The sequence below is a fragment of the Xenopus tropicalis genome, chromosome 2, assembly GCF_000004195.4.
Source record: "Xenopus tropicalis strain Nigerian chromosome 2, UCB_Xtro_10.0, whole genome shotgun sequence".
NCBI lineage: Eukaryota > Metazoa > Chordata > Amphibia > Anura > Pipidae > Xenopus > Xenopus tropicalis.
Window position 1 is genome coordinate 79,054,491 of NC_030678.2, and position 20,151 is coordinate 79,074,641.

The following is a 20,151-nucleotide window of genomic DNA, read 5'->3' on the forward strand; positions in this document are numbered from 1 at the left end:
GCACAACAAAACTATATAGGGTGTATTACAATATAACATACAAATTAGATTCATGCTTTAATAAAATGTTTTCTATCCTTTTTTTTTATTTTATTATTGCATTCTGTTCTTGCTATTGGGGTAGCATCTTTTGCAAGAGAATTTAGTTTTAAGCTTTTAATAAGATGGCAGGTCAAGAGCAAGGCTGATTGGTGAGATGGAAGCAGTAAGAAAATGCCATTCCTTTAAATGCATTTCCCAGACTGCTGTTGCATTCTATGTATTCTACAGCACTGAGGGAGATGTGCATTAAAATAACCAAATGTAAAAATACAACGTGCTATTTGTAAATCGGTTTATTCATAATGTAACAATCAATAAAATAGTATAAAAATATTCTATAAAAGTAGAGTGTTTCAGTCTGCTGTAGGTTAGACAAAGTGAGAACAAAAAATACTCATATAATAGTTTAAGAGAGAGTTTGGGCAGGGAAATGATTAAAGAAAAGAGAATTTGGGAAAAATAAATGTACTTAGAATGCACATAATCTCATAACATGAGACTTTTTAGATGTTTTCACAAATCTGAGACATACTTGCAGCCTAATTTATAAACTATGGGAAGTAAAGCACGCTGTTTATTGCACTTTGCACAGTGCCCCAGGTGTTGTGCCCTGAGTCACTTTCTGCAGTACTACAATGCAGCACATAGGGTTTCATAGGGTAGCTCTGCCTGCATTTGGTGCCACTTCATACAGAGCGGGCATCAGATAGTCTGCACTTGGGCTTCTCCCAGAAAGTTCCCTCGCTTGCATGTTTGAATGAGCTCTGGGGGACTAGTACCTACCATCTGCCATGTTCATCTATTAGTAAAGCCAAGCCCAATCAGAAAGTGTAGACAGTTTGCATATCACTACATTCTAACTAAGAATTTAGGAAATGTCACACAGGCTGTTAAATCCCTGTAGCAAATGACCTGTACTTGACAAACAGGCACTGGTTGTTGAACTGGAATCAATTTGGTGCATAATACTGCATAACGCTATGTAGAAATTATTGTGGGATAGTCATCCACTATTGGTAAAAAAAAGTTAATTTTATTTCTGCAGTTATTAAGGAATTAAAAAAAAAAAGTTTCCTTAACCAACTACATTAAATGGGGCTAGCATAGATGATTTGTTCAGCTTGTGCCAAGCACTAGATTTACTTACATCAAAGCAAATTTAACTAGGCCCTATTTATTTACCCTGCACTAAATCCCTTGAAAGCAGGCCTTAACTGAATAAGGGTTTTCATAGCAGTCTTTCAGGGATCTTCACCACGTATCAGTGGTATTTCATAATTCTTTGTTTTATGGTAAACAGTGCACTGGTTAAAAAGTTTGGGGGTCTTGAGAAAATAACAAATACAAGGCATCCAATTTAGCTGAAATCCCGGTCGCGGAGGATAAGAGGAGCAACCAATGTCCAAACATAGAGAAGGAGTCCAGCCCAGCTAGCAGAGATCTTCACCCAAACAGCTGACCAAGGGCTGGTTAAATAACTTCCATCATATCCAGGCCTGAGTAAAAAAAAAAAAATATATATATATATATGTACACCTGCTGTCACTTTGTACTATACAAGATCAACACAATTACACTTTTGCTACAAAATGAGCAGATACCCCAAGGTGTGATAAATACAAATAATGTTTGCCATGTAAGGATCTGTTTGTTGGCCAGGTGACCATATGGTGGATTAAATTAAGCTCTCCTCATTAGATCATCATGGGAACCAGTGACCATAGATGACTTGCACAGGCATATGTATGTTAACAAAGCTATCACAGTTGTGATCAGAAATGAATTAAAAAGGCTATCATTTAAATCCTTTAAATTAAGACAGTAGGTTGCTCGGTCAGTTTGTGATTACTCGGCATGTTTTAGCATGTCTATGTTTTACATGCTAGAATGTAAATCACCGGTGGGATGGCATTCGCAGCGCCGAAATCGCCGAAATTTCCTCTCAAGGCAACTTCGACTATTTAGCCCGCGACAAGGGAGATTTGTCGCACGGCGACTGATCTCCCTGTTAGTCATGGCCCTTAGTCATAGAAAGGAATTTTTGGCCAGAATTAAAACTCAGATTGTAATTGCCATTTAGCACTTGAAAGTAATTAGAGGTCATTTACTCACCAAGGTGTGGTGTGGAGTTGTGGGCACTAGTCAGCATGTGTATTAAAATGACATGTGCACCAGTATCAATAGGTGCACTTGTTTACGATTTTTGGTCACTTGCAACTACGTGGAAGTGTAAGGAGCAGCTTTAAACCCAAGTACCTTTTTAGTACCTAATTTTACATGTACTTTATAATTCTGGATTCTGTTTAGCACTTCATAGCTTTTCCAAAGAATTATATGCTGGTTCTTACCAATGTCCACTGCTTTCACAGTGCACATCCTGCTTACTTAGATATGCCACTAACAGCACCTATCTTTATTTTACTTTAATTGCATTTAGGGAATACTCACAAATACCAGTTGGTTAATGTCATCATGATGTAGAGAGAAGCAAGTACAAGACAAAAATGGAAGAAACTGTAACTGTAGGACACAGAATCTTCCTCATTATCATATGCTCTGTTTTCTCCACCACTTTCCACAATGGGTCCACCTGTATCTCCAGAGCTGTCCTCAGTCAACATCAGCTTGTTCACCTGACGATTACTGGAGGAGCGAAGGCTGCAAAAAAAAAAAAAAAGGGGGTGGTATATATTTTAATTATGGTATAATAAAGATGATAAACCAAGAAAACAATGATACTTCTTGTTCCACTTTTAGACAGTTCTATGTAAAATGTAAGGCATTAGCAATAACTTCCCTATATGAGTGTAAAGCAACTTTCCCCCATAGTTACAACTTTCATGTAATGTGCAAAATAAGAACTGTCCACATTCATCCCTTTCTCCTCATTTTTATTACTTTGAATCAAAAAGGAGGGCTAAATATGGAAGGTTATTGCACATTACATGTATTGTTAACTGTGGAAAAAGACCAAAGTATTGAAAACTTAGAGGCTGTAACATCAAGAAGGCATAAATATTGTTAAATATTGTCTATTCAATAAGTACTTCACTAATTCCTGGGAAATGCAAAAATGGATATCCAAAAGTGAAGATGTCCTCACCTTATGAACAATGTACAGATGATGTAGATGGCTAAACCCACAATGCTAGGAGCATCCCACCACTGGGCCGGAGTAGTGGAGGTGGAAGCAGTGGTGGTGTTTGTAGCAATAGCAAGTAATGTTGGGTTGCAAATCTTGTCTGTAAAACAAAGAGGAATATCATAAATATGCATTTTAATTGTGAATGTTTCATAACGTGTGGTTACAATGTGATGGACATATTGCCCTTATGTCACCAAAATACAATGCCGCTTTGACATCCTTAACCCAGCGGTTTCACAACAGTTCACACTTCCATGTACTTTGAAGGATTAACACCTTCATCAATAAGAATCATGGTACCATTGTGATTGGATCATACCTTGTTACACCTGTCAGTTTCAGCTAACTGAACAAGTTCAAAGGAACCATTGTGATTGGATGTCTGTGACTGTACTACCATCAAGAGTTTAAATACCGGGGAATTCCCTAACAGTCATTTGAACTGAAAAAGCGACTCGGATGAGTGGTGAAACATTTTCAAGAAAAACTCAGAAAAGTCCAGTTGTTTTAGACTTAATTCTACTAGATACTGTATATCATGACCTGGATGAATGAGAATCTTCATAGACATGGTATAATAAAGATTTTTAAAACTTTTTGAGTGCAGAATGTATTTATAGGTTGCAAGTAAGTTTATTTCCCAAATGATAACATTTTACCTGTGTTATATGGTCAACTATCTGCTGTAGCATATTCACAGCTATAATTTTCAAGTTTGTATACAGTCCATGCCATTTAGTTAGATTTGGTGACTTTTTCATTGGGACTGAAAACTGCTGACAATTAGGGGCAAGTGGTTTCATATCTGCTGTGCGGCTGTGATCAAATTACTGGTGCTGAAGATTAAAAAGGAGGGCTAATTATAGAAGGCTATTACCAACTTAAACTACACACTACATGAATTGTTTACTGTTGAAAAAGAACAAAATATTGAAAACTAAGGTTGTACCATCAACATGGCATAAATATTGTCCATATAAAATGTATATGTAAGCGTATGTGCTCAATACCCTGATTACTTCACTAATCCCTTGTCACGTTAGAAAAGTGCACCAAAGCTGATTTTTAAGCCCCTTCAGATGCTGGGTAGTGCTTCACATTTGGGAAAAATGTAAACTAAGTAGTGTGATAAATATTGCCACAAGTAGCCAGAATTAAAAGACTGCATGTGTCCTTGCCTTAAAGCCTACCGCTCTCCATCACAATTTAAAAAATACCAGCTGCTCTTATAGGCTTCAAAAAGTATTGCCTCTTACCTGGAACATTGGCCATGGCAGACCAGGTGACAAAGATTGTATACAGTGTAATAACTGATGCTTGCAGCAATCCAGAATGGGGTTGAGCATCCTGCAGAAAGAATGGTAGAAAGATTCAATGGCAACAGTGAATTCTACACTTTATTTTATTTTTTTTTTTTTGCATTACAAGCACAAAGTGCCTTTTATTTAAGAGTAAGAGTAAAACATAATAAGAATAATGTGGGTCATGTCAACTTGCTAAATAAAAAAAGGAATTTTAAAAGTCTTGATTAAAAAAGAAAGGTGTTTGCAAAACAATGTTATTTATCTTTAGCAGCACATTAAGAAGTTTTGTATTGAAAGATATAATCTACATATCCTGGTAAGTTTACTGAGAATATTTAAGTAGGTAAATATATGTAGAATCAAATGATAATTTAGCTTTATGTTAAAGCAGTTTTTTAGGGATGCCCCAAATCCATAATTTTAATAAAATTCAGCCAAATACTGAAATGTATCTGAACCCTAATTTGCATAAAATACAGTCAGTGGGACCCCAATGCCCTCCTGTGGGTGCTCTCCAACCACCCAAACTACTACAATCTATCTTCCACTACCTGTACTGCTCTAAGAATTTCCCAGATGAAAGGGCATAGAATTAGATGAGAGTTTCTCACCTGGACCTTTGGCAGAATGGAAATGATAGAAATGATTACGCAAAAAATTAGATTGAGACTGATGAAGAGTTTGTTGAGGACACATTCACTTGAGTTGGTGTAATAGATATACAGAAACACAATGGCGGTGATAGAAGCAGCATAGAGCAGGAACGTGCAAATAATAAGTGCTGGTGAAACAAAAAAAAAATAGCAGTTACTGCTATGGCAGACACAAAGGATATCTATCCTCCCATGAGAAACAATATGTGAATGTTAAGGACAGGGGATTCCCCTTATGCCTTATGCTCTGACTTCTCCCAGCATACCTGCATACCAGCACTTGCTGTTTCCATTCTCCGCATGCTGCAACCAAGACTGACTCCATCCATGTGCAAGGTCAACGATGAGGATAAGCTGGATCAGAATGAATAGGAAACCACCTACCATGCCAAAGTAATACCACACTACGAAAAAAAGGTATTTTAGAAGAGATACTCTCATGGATGGAAATGAAAAGATTTCCATAGGTCAGCAGAGAGAGAAGTGCAAAGGAAAGAAATATACTGAATGGGAATCACTGATATTAAAAAAAAAAAATCACTAAACCAAGCTCTTTTCTAAGACATTCCCAAAAAAACTCAAAACAAAACTGCCTTTTATTTTTTATGTAATTTTTTTCTATAATTGAGGGTCATTTCAGATCAGGTGTTTTATGTATCTGTTTCCCTCCTCCCCGACATCACTGTGCACCAATAGGCACAGTATTGGCCTGTGCACAGATGGGGAGAATTTTAGTAAGGAAACATGAAAGTATGCATTTTTGCCCTGAAATTCATCCTGTTTGTGCACCAATAGGCCAATGTTATGCCAGTCAGTGCCCAGTGATGTTGAAGGCGAAGGAAGTTGATCAGTGTCTTCTCCCCAGCATCGATACCCTGGGGGAGAAGATGCCTTGTCTAAGGGGTAGTTCATTTTTTTTTTTTCATTCACCTTTATCTTCTATATCAACACAGCAATTTAAATTCTATCTGGTTGTTAGGAAGCACTGACAACAAAAATGAGACTACAATGCTGTTGCTAATTTTAATGTCTTATCTTCCTATGCAAGCCCTTTCCTATTCATCTTTCAGTCTCTCACTAAATCCATTACCTGTCTGCTAAAGTAAATTAGACCCTAGCAACCAGATACCTGCTGAAATTTCCAAACTGAAGAGCTACTCAACAATTTGAAATTGTCTCAGAATTTCACTATGACATAAAAAGGTGTACTATGCCTGAAGTTTTCTTTCTACCATTTTAGTGGGTTGTGGACTCTCTGAACTGTTTATATTTGATACTACAGTAATTTCAGACCCTACGGAGTATGCTCCCTCAGTAAACTGTTGCCATTGCTCTGATGCTGCATGGATTAACTAAAAAAATCAACTAATGTAGCCAACTGTACCACTTCATAGAGTCTGTAACCTGAGTATAACTGCTACTGGGAAACACCCGAGGGAGGAAAATTAAGCAAATTCATTTATAAAATAGAAAAAAAACCTAAATAATAAAAATGGAAAGCAATTTTTAAAAAGTTGTTATTTCTGGTGCACTGCAGTGTAAAACAACTTCTAGATTTAAGAATGATTTTATTATGAGTTCTTTAACCTAACTTTTTTCTCCCAGCTGCAACTAATAGCCACGTTGTGAATTGTGGACAGATTTATTAGCGCTAAGTGCATGATTTCAACATGAGTCAGCAATTTACAATGCACTGCCAACAAACAGCAAGGCTGAGTAGTTTGCAGCAGAAAAATAAAGATTGAGTGGAGAAAGAACAAAAATAAACTATTCAATGATGGCTCCCCTTTAAGAGAAGGCAAGTTTGAAAACAGCTTACCGATTGTGAATGTTCCACTAGGAATATAGAATGCTCCAACTGTTATTCCAACTAATATCAAGAATTTAAAAAACCAAAACCTGAAAATGAAATACACAAAATTTAGAAAGTTATTAAGATCAGTCAGTCCTTCAGTATGAAGCAGGAGGGCTCCATGAAATATATATAGATCATTTCAAGAGATAAGTTCAGACGGAGTTATGAAATGCCTAGAAACATCATAGTTTGAATGTTATCCTAAATGGCAGCAGAGCCAGTGTAGTATTGTCAGCATACAGGTGGTATTGGAAACCTAGGACAGAGCCTTAAGGAACCACAACAGAGAGAGTACGGTAACCCAGCAGATTATGTGCCATAATAGGAGACACTGTAAAAGCAATTTAAACGGAAAACCAGGACAGGGCAGTGTCACAGGCCAGTAGAATAGTAAGACTTGAGCAGAAGATGGCGATCGACTGTGTCAAAAGCTGCAGAGAGATTTACATTATTGGTTGTGAGAAATGTTTTTTGGCTTTTGTAGTTCAGAGGCCCTTGGTGAGTCTAGAGCAGTGGTTCTCAACCTTCCTAATGCTGCGACCCTTTAATACAGTTCCTCATGTTGTGGTGACCCCCAACCATAAAATTATACCTAAGACCATATGAAATATGTGTTTCCCGATGGTCTTAGGCGACCCCTGTGAAAGGGTCGTTCCACCCCCAAAGGGGTCCCGACCCACAGGTTGAGAACCGCTGGTCTAGAGGATAATATAACTCTGTATGAAGATGTCTGGTTTTCCAATTAGCAAGTGGCAAGAGAATCTATACCCCTTTCTTCATAATAGTTGCCGTCCAGAAGTTAAAGGAATACACAATTTAAAAATAATGGCAAAAGTAAGACATTAATAAAAGCAATACGAGCTTGCAATATTCTTCTTGCTGTGGGTGGCCTGTGATTTCAGCCAAGGGTGCCCAAAAGACATTTTCCAGGAGGGCCTGAGCCCCCCAGAGTTACACCACTGTGAATAACTTTTGAATAAAATATCATCTACTATTGGCAGAGCTCTCATCAGCAGGGAGTGTACTGCCCTTACTGAATGTCCTATTCAATTATCCAACATGCTAAACACCTTTGCATAATAACTTTCGGACCACGAGATGATGATGAAAGTGTTTACTTATGCAAATGGTGTGAAACTGTAGATACAAATACATAAAGAAGAATCGGCATTTGAAGAAATGACAACAGTATTATGAACATAGCTAGCTTCTATAAATGAGAAGGATCTGGAGCTTTTTGTAGATAAAAAGTTGTCTAATTCCAGGTAGTGTCATTCTGTGGCTACTAAAGCAAATAAAGTTCTGTCTTGTATAAAAAAGGGCATTGACTCAAGGGATGAAAATATAATTTTGCCTCTTTATAGGTCCCTGGTAAGGCCTCTCATTGAGTATGCAGTGCAGTTTTGGGCTCCAGTCCTGAAGAAGGATATTAATGAACTAGAGACAGTGCAGAGATGTGCAACTAAACTGGTAAAGGGGATGGAAAGGTTAGACTGTCAAAGTTGGGGTTGTTTTCTCTGGAAAAAAGGCACTTGCAAGGCGACATGATTACTCTGTACAAGTACATTAAAGGGGATTATAGACAGATAGGGGGTGTTCTTTTTTCCTATAGAAAGGGTCAGCGCACCAGAGGCCACCCCTTTAAATTAGAGGAATGGAGCTTCCATTTGAAGCAGCATAAGTGGTTTTTCATGGTGAGGGCAGTGAGGTTGTGGAATTCCCTTCCTAGTGATGCTGTAATGGCAGATTCTGCTAATGCCTTTAAGAGGGGCCTGGATGAGTTCTTGAACAAGCAAAGTATCCAAGGCTATTGTGATACTAAAATCTACAGTTAGTATTGATGTTGGTATTTATGGTTTATATATGTGAGTGTATAGATAGGTCAGTATAGGTTTACCCTATGTAATATCTAAATAGCTTCATAAACTAAATAACATTTTCATTTCTATATAAGCTATATAAACAAAGTTACAAAACAGAATAACTTACAGGGAATGCCTTCAATGGGGTAATGTAAGAAGTCAAAAAAAGGCAAATGGCATTCAGGGCTGCAAGCAAGGGAACAAACCCTTTAAATTTTTATTGCGGAGGTGCTTTATCAAGCATGATGCTTGATAAAGGGGTTATCTTGCCCTGAAACGTTGCACCTCCGCAATAAAAATTTACATTGCATTGCATTGGATTACATTGGATTTGGGAGGGTGCCGATCCCTCCAGCAGTGTGCACCGGGGGTTCAGCTATTTTGGAGAGCTAGGGTGTGCGGAAAGGTCTCTGTTGTGCTTAGCAATGTAAGAAGTCTCAAGACTGTACTGTAAAGGTCTGCAGATTAAAGCAGCAGTTCAGTGTAAAAGATGAAAACAAAATAGTTTGACTGTGCAAAATAAAAAAATGCTTTCAATATAATTAGTTAGGCAAAAATGTAATCTATAAAGGCTGGAGTTAGCAGATGTCTAACATAATGGCCATAACACTACTTCCTGCTTTACACCTGTTAGTAGTCAGTAGCCAATTAGTGACTGAAGAAGGGCCATATGGGACATAAGTTTTCAGTTAGTTTGTATTTAAATATGACGTGTGTTCACAAACTAACTGAACTGAACAGTTATGTCCCATGTGTCCAACACCCCCACCTACCGCCACCGCCAAAGTCACTGACTAACTAAAAGGATTAGAGAGCTGAAAGCAGGAGGCAGAGTTCTGGCTATTATATTAGACATTTGGTCACTCCAGCCTTTACAGATAACACTTTTGCCTAACTATATTACAAATAATTTTATTTTGTGCAGTCTATCTATTTTAACTAGTTTAATTTTTACACTGAACTTTTCCTTTAAAGAATAAGTAAACCTTTTTTTTCTATCAGGAAAATTATTCTAAACAGCCTCCAGAATTGCCTACCTTTGTCACTCTGTTCTTTCTGACCTGGTTCCTCAGTTACAAGCTGCTCAATTCCTCTCCTTCCTTGTTCAGGGTGAAGCCCCGCCCCCCACTTTCTGTTCAGGTCTCTCATCCAGAAAAAAAACACTGCTAATGCACAGACTGGCTCTTGCTGCCTCCAGGCATGCGCAGAAGGCTCTCCACTTCAACCACGGGTAGTCGATGTAATGAGAGACCTGAACAGGAAGTGGGGGCAGAGCTTCACTTTAAACAAGGAAGGAGAGGAACCAAGCAGGTTGTAACTGAGGAACCAGGTCAGAAAGAACAGAAGACAAAGGTAGGCAATTCTGGGAAGCTGTTTAGAATAATTTTATTAATAGAAAAAAAGAAAGGTTTACTAATTTTTTAAGCCTTTAATTGTCAATACTGGCTTTACTTCCTCTTACTCTTATGAAACAGTTTAACTAGCAATCACAGGGTTAGGAACACAAGAGATCACCAAACAGGCTAATTATATGTGGCAGGGTCATAGCAGGGAGGCTTTGGCAAAATTTCAGTTTTTTGAAAAAAGATTTAGAGGACCTATAAATTAACATGGAAGATAAGCCGGTTTCCAACATGGAGTAACTATATTTATTGCATTTAGCATTTACTTACCTCCTTATGGGTAAACAGCAATATTGATCAACAAGTTATAGAGATAGTAACTGAACATTAAGCATACTTCAAAGTGGTTGTAGGTACAAGCCCTTAGAGTGAGACTTAATAAATCAAATTTACACTCACCCATTCTGCACTATTGCTCTTGGATCCCGACTGCTCCTCACACAGATCATTAAAATGACAAAAAGAAAGAAAAAGGCAGCCAGAGCAAAGCACATTCGGTACACAGCCTGGTGTCCCACCATGACATCACAATTTAAAGAGCCAGAAAAGGTTGTAGAAGAGGAACACAATAACGGAATCTGAGAGAGTGAAAAGCAAAGGAACAGATTAAACTGTTGTACTGGTGAAAATGGTATCATTTATGAATAAAGCTTAAACGGCATCACTTGGGCACTAATTAGAGATAATAATACGACATCCGTAAAGAACTGATTTATTGGCAGTATGAGCACAATCATCAGAATGATCTGACAAATAGTGCACTTTTTGCATTGGCAAATAGGTACACTAAAGAGCAAATGTCAGCCTTGTCAGTGGCCTTTGTCCATCCAGATGTATGGCATGATAAAGCACCCAATGAATTAGATGCAACCACCATTATGTGCTCTGAAAGAAATGCAACCCCAATCTGAACATGCTAGATGCTACTTCCACCCTTTGTGTCAAAAAGCATGAGTCCATTGTGACACATCAGCAACTAGGAGTGCAGCTGCAATTATGATGGGGTTATGGTAAAAAAACACTGTTTTACGGGCAAAAAACAAGACAATTTGCATCTGAAATTGCATTATGCACACTGCACTTGTGTTTGTAAATGACCCCTTATAACATTATTTTAATATATCTTCTGTACAAAGGAAATTGTGCAGACACTATTTGTAAGTAAACTGTTGCCAAACATGTAGAGGTTACCCCATTTTCTGCATTGAGAAAATTACTTACCTGCTTTTCTAGCATACTTCATTAAATGAGAATTGCAGTGTTAGGGAGGGTTGGATGAGAAAGCACTGGTTTTGCTTTTGTAATTCATGCAGCAACAAGTTTTATAGATGCACTGAATCATTTTACAGTGGTCAGCCCCTTGGAGTCCAACCATTTTGTGTCTTGAAATTTTCTGCTATCAAACCACTCATCCCCTTAACCCCAGATAAATGAAAGGGATTTTATTAATTTACCTTTTTAAGCCCATTTTCCACTCCCGGTATGATCATGATGCAAGCCACAAGAGTTCCAAGCAGTAGAAAAAATGAGAAGGTCAGTCGGGTGATAGTGGAGTTTTTTGTTGAAGGGCAACAGCCACAGAGGAGGCATGGTGCTGTACCACAGAGACAGGAAGCCTGAAATAGAATTGAAACATTAGAATTGAGATAACTGACTCAAATGTGAAACAGCAAAAAAAGGCTACCAAAAATAACAGATTTAGTCATGGAGACTGCAGCCTTACAAAAGATGAACAGAGCAAGGCCACTTATATTGCCAAGTGCAAAATAATCTCCTAGGTGGAAGCACCAGCATATGACTGCTGATGTCTCAGGATGGCTGTCTGCTAATAGGCTAAGCCTCAAATCACCTTTTTTACAGGGTCATTGGTTTAAGAAATGCCCCTAAAATAGGGGTTGTCATACTCTTTGTTCCATGGCAGCTACAAGATACATTTCAGTTGACGTTTCTCTCAGCAAAGGTGACCCGTTTGACAGAGGTGATAAGCAATTAAGAATGAGGAGTATGTGCTGTGTTAAGGTGGCCATACACGTTACAATTACGAACTTTCTGCAGGAAATATCCATGTTCAGGGCTAAATCATCAGATATGGAGGTAGAAACAATAGGAATTCTACCCTAAATGCATGCCTTTGCTCGGGTGCCTTCAACTGCGCCCAATCAAAATCTTTTGTCCCGTCTGATTGACAAGACGACCGACATCTAAAGCTTTTGCGATATTGGCTGCCTTGTCAATCCACCATACACGCACTGAATATCGTACGAAACGTCATCAGATACAGTATGAATTGCATGTTTATTTTTATTTACATGTACTACTAATGTACGCAGCGCTGTACAGCAGAACAATAAACAAGTGGGGGCCATTACAATAATAAATAAATGAGTACAATTAAGAATACAAATACATAAAAAGTACAATTGTATTAAAGACTCCACAGAGCCAAGAGGAAAAAAGGATAGAGGTCTCTGAACCACAAAGCTTATAATCTAAGTGGGTGGGTAATTAACAGACGCAAATAGGAGAGTGACAGCATCTTTTGTGTTGCAAGGCCACAATCCAAGTTCAGGTATGGGACCTGTTATCCAGAATTCTTGGGACCTGGGTTTTCCATATAAGGGATCTTTTCGTAATTCTGATCTCCATAACTAAAATGATTTAAATATTGAATAACACAATAGTTTTGCCCTCAATAAGGATTAATTATATCTTAGTTGGGATCAAGTACAAGGATATGTTTTATTATTACAGAGAAAAAAGAAATCATTTTATAAAATTAAAATTATTTGTTTAAAATGGAGTCTATGGGAGATGGCCTTTCCGTGATTCGGAACTTTTTGGATAACCGGTTTTCAGATAAGGGATCCTATACCTGTATTTAGTAACGGAGGAAATGTGCAAACAGCTGGTGTGGCCCTGCAGTTTGTAGATGTCCCCAAAAATAATCCTTCTTCATACCTTTCTGTATTACTTGGTGCCATGTAAAAAGTGCCATGCTTAGTAAACAAGTAGTGTTATATAAAGTGATATACATTCATACATGTAAAGCACACCAATCTCACTATGCAAGCATGGAAGCAAATTCAAAGGGAAGAGGAACAGGGCTACAGCAAGGAAGAAGAAGATCTAAAGAATGTTTAAATCCTATTCAAACTGTCCTTTGTTAGGCATTCACTGTGAAACCTTTAAACGTATCTTCTTTGATTAAGTGCAGTGCTACCACCTCCCCCCCATCTACAGTGGATATAAAAAGTATACACACCCCTGGTAAAATGTCAGGTTCCTGTGCTGTACAAAACTGAGACAAAGATAAATAATTTCAGAACTTTTTCCACCTTTAATGTGACCTATAAACTGTATCACTCAATTGAATAACAAACTGAAATCTTTGAGGTTGAGGGAATAAAACCAAAAAATAATAAAATAATGTGGTTGCATAAGTGTGCACACCCTCTTCTAACTGGGAATATAGCTGTGTTCAGAATTAAGCAATCACATTCAAAATCATGTTAAATAGGAGCCAGCATACACCTGCCATCATTTAAAGTGCCTCTGATTAATCCCAAATAAAGTTCAGCTGCTCTAGTTGGTCTTTCCTGACATTTTTTTAGTTGCATCCCACAGAAAAAGCCATGGTTCACAGACAGCTTCCAAAGTGTCAGAGGGATCTCATTGTTAAAAGATATCGGTCAGGAGAAGGGTACAAAAAAATTTCCAAGGCATTAGATATACCATGGAACACAGTCTGGACGTCCATCCAAAATTGATGAAAAGACGAGAAGAAAACTGGTCAGGGAGGCTACCAAGAGGCCTACAGCAACATTAAAGGAGCTTCAGGAATATCTGGCAAGTATTGGCTGTGTGGTACATGTGACAACAATCTTCCATATTCTTCATATGTCTGGGCTGTGGGGTAGAGTGGCAAGACGAAAGTCTTTTCTTACGAAGAAAAACATCCAAGCCAGGCTTGCAAAAAACACATCTGAAGTCTCCCAAAAGCATGTCGGAAAAGGTGTTATGGTCTGATGAAACCAAGATTGAACTTTTTGGCCATAATTCCAAAAAATATGTTTGGTGCAAAAACAATACTGCACATCACCAAAAGAACACCATACCCACAGTGAAGCATGGTGGTGGCAGCATCATGCTTTGGAGCTGTTTTTCTTCAGCTGGAACTGGGGCCTTAGTTAAGATAGAGTGAATTATGAACAGTTCCAAATACCAGTCAATATTGGCACAAAACCTTCTGCTAGAAAGCTGAACATGAGGAGGAACTTCATCTTTTAGCATGACAACAACCCAAAGCATACATCCAAATCAACAAATGAATGGCTTCACCAGAAGAAGATTAAAGTTTCTGGAATGGCCCAGCCAGAGCCCAGACCTGAATCCGATTGAAAATCTGTGGGGTGATCTGAAGAGGGCTGTGCACAGGAGATGCCCTCGCAATCTGACAGATTTGGAGTGTTTCTGCAAAGAAGAGTGGGCAAATCTTGCAAAGTCTAAATGTGCCAAGCTGATAGACTCATACCCAAAAAGACCCAAAAAGACGGAGTGCTGTAATTAAATCAAAAGGTGCTTCAACAAAGTATTAGTTTAAGGGTGTGCACACTTATGCAACCACATTATTTTAGTTTTTTTGTTTTTGTTTTCTTCCCTCCACCTAAAAGATTTCAGTTTGTTTTTCAATTGAGTGGTACAGTTTATAGGTCACATTAAAAGGTGGAAAAAGTTCTGAAATGATTTATGTTTGTCTCATTTTTGTACAGCACAGAAACCTGACATTTTACCAGGGGTGTGTAGACTTTTTATATCCACTGTAACTGAGGTTTGCTTCTGTCTACAAGTCAAGGATCAATAAAAATGTCAATTGCAAACTAATAATTCCTTTGATATTTGAAAGGAGCACTTGAACTATCAATTGTGCTGCTGCAGAATAATCAAACTTTCAAATGATTTGATCAAAAAATTTTAGTTGGAAGACCACCCCTGGGCGACAACGTGGCATCTGTACCTAATTGGTTACATAGAGCATCAGATGTAATGTGATGTGATCATCACACAGTGGTGATACAGCGCAGTTCAAGGTGTGATAGCAGTACAATAAACATGTATTTATAAAGCATTAACATATTCCAACGTGCATATGCTAGTGGTACAATGCAGAACCCAAATATTATTACAATGAGAGTCCAGCTGTCCCTAACTCTCAAAACTACAATGCAGGATCCACAGCACCAATGCCTAAAGTACAACCCTAAATTGTCTATTAAACAGTGAATTCCAGGAGCTGTATATTTCTTCAACATCACAGACATGGATAGTACTAGTGGGCAGCCCAAGACAAGTAAGCATGTTTGTAAGTTGTAATATGCATTTGAGGTATTTGCTGTATCTTTCCATGTTATTATGAGAATGTCAAGTAATGTATCAAAGGCATGTGTGTGCTGGTACCTTGCACATTGGTGTGCTAGAAGAAAGATTGCCCCTGTAGTGGAACTGATCAGTTAGGACTGATTGTGGCCTTTTTTGCATTGTAAGCGTCCTGCATTGTAAATGGGGCCTATATCTCAAAAACATGGTTGCAAACACAGTTCCTGATTGGGGAGATTAAGCTTAGGTGCCTGCAACTTACAGACCTCATAAGGACACCAGAGAGAAAACTTTGCACCAAAATGCAGCTAGAACATTAAAAAGTCAAAATGAAATAAAACCTGTGTCCCCTTCATCAGTTCAACACAAATATATACCTGCCCTTGACTTACATCTGTATACACCTGTACTTACTGATGGATTGATAACCGAAAAAGGTTCTCCTACCTTTTGCACACATTTTAGTGTATGATTCCAGCAAGTCATGTGTTAGTGTCTGACAAAGGGCACACCTTATATTTCACCAATGTAGCCTTATGTAATATATTATGTGACTGGACCAGATTCCATTCAGCTTCTAGTCTACAGGGCATGCTACAGTTTCCTAAAATAACTACTAACAAGGAATTTCCTCTTGTATCGTACATTTCCTCGTGTATTCGCTTATTTGCATAAAAGCACTATTGCACACCTAAGGCACAGGTAGCAGAGAAAAAGGGGTTGTGGCATAGCTAGCCACAAGGGAATAACAGGTAGCAACTGAGGCAAAGGGAGCCAGAGATATGGTGACAAATCTTTGCAAAAACCAAAAAAAGAAAAAACAATAGATAAAATTAAATATATTGATCCAACCCAGTCTAAAATCCTCACATTTACAAAGCCTGAAAATCGCTGCATTAGCATGTAGTTGAGCCAAGCTGAACAACCCCATGCACAATGATTCTAGCACAGAAGAGATGAGAACAGGAAGATATAACAAAAGTGGGCAGAGTGCTGCTTAAGCACCACCACCTTTTGCAAGAGGGTTAAAATATGCATTACACCTCACTGTGTTTTTGTCAATTTATATAAGTATGTTATTACTGTTCTGTTAACTCACTTCTCCTTGCTTGAGGTATGACATTGACGTGATCAGCAAAACTTTTTCTCATCAGTTTGCTTTTGTGAAACCACTCCTCAAATCCGTTGACAAAGTGTATACACCCTAGTATAAACTTTTACCGAAAAGAGAACATTTGTGTTACAACATACCTCAGTATGTCAATTAGCACATTATGTAAAGCATCTATATATATATGTACATGTACATATGTATCAGACAACAGGAAGTCCATAAGAAAAAGTAGGAGGTTTCATACTTTTTTTTTTACAAGATTTAAAAAAAAAAAAACACATTAAACAAAAAACTAGTTCAAGAGTCAATAATAGGAGCTGCCCTTAGAAAGGTATTTGTAGTTAGCAACTATAAGTGTACTTGGATAATTTTCCTACAGTAATAAGCTTTCTTGAAATTTTAAAACAACTCTATTTGACTCAACTGAACTCAGTGTTTCTATAAGAAACAAACCACAGGAATCCATAATGCTGTACTTTCTGGGCTTATTTAAACCCTAGCCAGAATGATACAGATCTAAGAGCTAGTTAAAAACAAATTCTACAGCACTGTCAATCAGGATCCTAAGCAAAGCAACCATCACAGTTAGGGTCACAAGGGCTAAAAATAGCTAAAGAACCATTCTCATTGGAAGGCATGCAGTTGGAGCCTTCTTAATCAGAAGGAATTTACATGCAGAGCCGTCAACCCGAGTTGATGTAATCTGGGGGAATCCTGTGGCGGGTGAAGTGTGCCACCTAAACTTTTCCCTGCTAACTGTGATGTCACATATGTGGAAGGGACATCACATGCAAATGCTCTTCTAACGCAGCTGAATGTTACCCACACGTACATATGCTCCCTATGATGTCACTGAATGCTTAAAAAATGGCAGAATGCAGTAGGGTGACAGAAGACCAGGGGCTGGGGGCCAAAAACGGGTAACTCCCGAAAAAATAGGGGGAGTTGACAGCTCTGCACACGCCTCATCCCTCATACCTAGCTCTTACCTCATAACCAAAAATGAGAGGCTTTAACCTTATGGTCCCAGACATGCAAATGACTCAGTGTCTCAATATGCAACTGGAACTGCCGGTTTAAAACCACAGATACAATCTATTAATTCAGAGACATATACCCAAACTTTTCTGCTCTCCAAGTCCTTTTCTCCGAAGCCATGTTCCATTGTATTACAGTGATATGGTCTAAGGGTGAAGACAGGATTAGTTGCAGCAACTTGCATAGTAACCTTTGGTGGGAAAGTCGCAGCGACCAAGAACCATAGTGCTTTAAGTATAAAGAGCAAAATGCAAGACTGCCAGCAAGGCACAATGTCGGAAGGCAAGCAGTTAAAGGGATACAATTGTACTTTTTTTCTTGTGCAAAACTGTACAATTATTATTATTAACATTTATTTATAAAGCGCCAACATATTCCGCAGCACTGTACAATAGGTGGGTTTCATACATTGGACATACAGAGTAACATATAAAGCAATCAATAACCGTACAATGAAGATTAATGCTGGCTTAGTTTTATGGTGTTGTTCCATAGAGGAAGTTAAAAAACTCAAATGACCAGTAACACGAGAAATAAAAATGCCATGATTAGTTTTACACATTCAGGTTAATTTACCATTGGTACAAGCCCTTTTAGGCACAAGCTGTGCCTTTAGGCCCATACACATAGGACTATACCCATAACATATCCAAGCTGTGCTGTGTGGCTTGTGTCATGAATAAGTATTATTAAAGTGATACTGACACTAAAAAACTACCTTTCAAAATATTAATGTACACGAAAAGTTACCTATAGGTCATATTGATCATTTTTCACTGACAGGTTTATTTTCTGGTGTCAGTATCTCTTTAAAATCTGGCCATAAATGAGTTGGTTTCCAGCCAACTCCACTCCGCACAAAGGTCCAGATATTTCTTTGTTTACACAAAGATAAAAGATGGCTGAATAAAGCATTAGAGATGGCTGCAAACACACTGTAATGAAATCTCTGTTCATAGAAAATATTTTACATGTACAGGACTGAAATAACTCATACGTCAATTAAAAAATTAACATTAAAAATTTAACAGTATTGTCACTGCTTTGGAATGTTCCATGTGCAGCCTTGTTTAGCTATGCCCTCAAAATATATCATACCACACCTCTTATCTGCTAGTCCCCACCAGTTGGTACCTTCTAAAAAGAGAAGTATAGCTATGAGTAGACAATGGAATCTGGAGCAAAAAAAGTACAAGATAATCAAGAAACAGGATATGGAAAATATGGAATCTCAAGGGCTGGGACTGTTCAGCATGAGGCTACAATAATGGCTATATAAGAATTTCACAACAGAGTAGGTCCCTTCATGACTTAAAGGAACAGTAACACCAAAAAATGAAAGAGCTTTAAAGTAATAAAATTATAATGCACTGTTGCACTGCACTGGTAAAACTGGTGTGTTTGCTACAGTAAAACTACTATAATTTATATAATAAGCTGCTGTGTAGCCACGGGGGCAGCCATTTAAGCTGGAAAAAAGGAGAAAAGGCACAGGTTACATAGCAGATAACAGATAAGTTCTGTAGAATACAATAGTGTTTTATCTGTTATCTGTTATGTGCCTGTGCCTTTTCTCCTTTGAATGTCTGCCTCCATGGCTACATAGCAGCTTATTTATATAAATAATAGTAGACTTTCTGAAGTAAACACACAACTTTTACCAGTGCAGGGCAGCAGCACATTATATTTTAGTTACTTTTATACACTTTCATTTTTTGGTGGTACTGTTCCTTTAAGGTGCCCATACACATGAAGATCCACTCGCTTGGCTTTGTACCCACCACTGTACTGAACTGCCAAATGTAGGGGACATGCTGCATGTTGTGTATGCCAGTTCAGCACAGAGTCATGAGTACAGGGACAATTTAAAAGAGTAGGGTACCAAAGGGGTAGTTTACCTTTAAATGTTAATATGGTGTAGCTCACATGTGTCAATCACAAGGCCCGTGGGCTGAACACGGCCCTTCTGGCTCCTGGTGACTGTGCCTGACCGTACAGTACGTTAATAAAAAATTTGGCCAGTGACTTAAGCTGGCCATACACGCACCGATAATATTGTACGAAACCTCGACACGTGTGGCCATCTTTAGCCTGTGTTTTGCATTTCGGCCCCCCTATGTGATTGAGTTTGACACCCCTGGTGTAGATTGTGATATTCTGAGACAATTTACATTTGGTTGTTATTGTTTATGGTTTTGCTCAGAAGCTCCCCAGTTAGATATCTGGTTGCTAGGGTCTGATTTACCCTTGCAACCAGACAGTGGTTTAAATAAGGGACCTATATACCAAGAGGGCCTAAATAGAATGATAATTAATAAAAAGTAACAAAAATAAAATTGTAACCTCACAGAACAATAGTTTT

At 38.2% G+C, this 20,151-nt stretch overlaps 1 protein-coding gene across 3 annotated transcripts in view; it reads right to left on the reverse strand.

The window, feature by feature from the left end:
* Positions 1-317: 317 nt before the first annotated feature.
* Positions 318-20,151, reverse strand: part of serinc2 (serine incorporator 2) — a 50,833-nt gene continuing 30,999 nt past the window's right edge. For 2 of the 3 annotated variants that reach the window (XM_031895980.1, XM_012956985.3), the window contains 9 exons: positions 11,719-11,880; positions 10,664-10,842; positions 6,964-7,043; positions 5,411-5,548; positions 5,103-5,272; positions 4,444-4,534; positions 3,146-3,284; positions 2,491-2,700; positions 318-1,538 (listed from right to left, as the gene is read on the reverse strand). In XM_031895980.1, coding sequence (XP_031751840.1) covers positions 1,400-1,538; positions 2,491-2,700; positions 3,146-3,284; positions 4,444-4,534; positions 5,103-5,272; positions 5,411-5,548; positions 6,964-7,043; positions 10,664-10,842; positions 11,719-11,880 — 1,308 coding nt within the window. In that variant the 3' untranslated portion in view covers positions 318-1,399. The remainder of the gene's footprint in view (positions 1,539-2,490; positions 2,701-3,145; positions 3,285-4,443; positions 4,535-5,102; positions 5,273-5,410; positions 5,549-6,963; positions 7,044-10,663; positions 10,843-11,718; positions 11,881-20,151) is intronic. The other variant, NM_001016562.2, reaches the window with a different exon arrangement.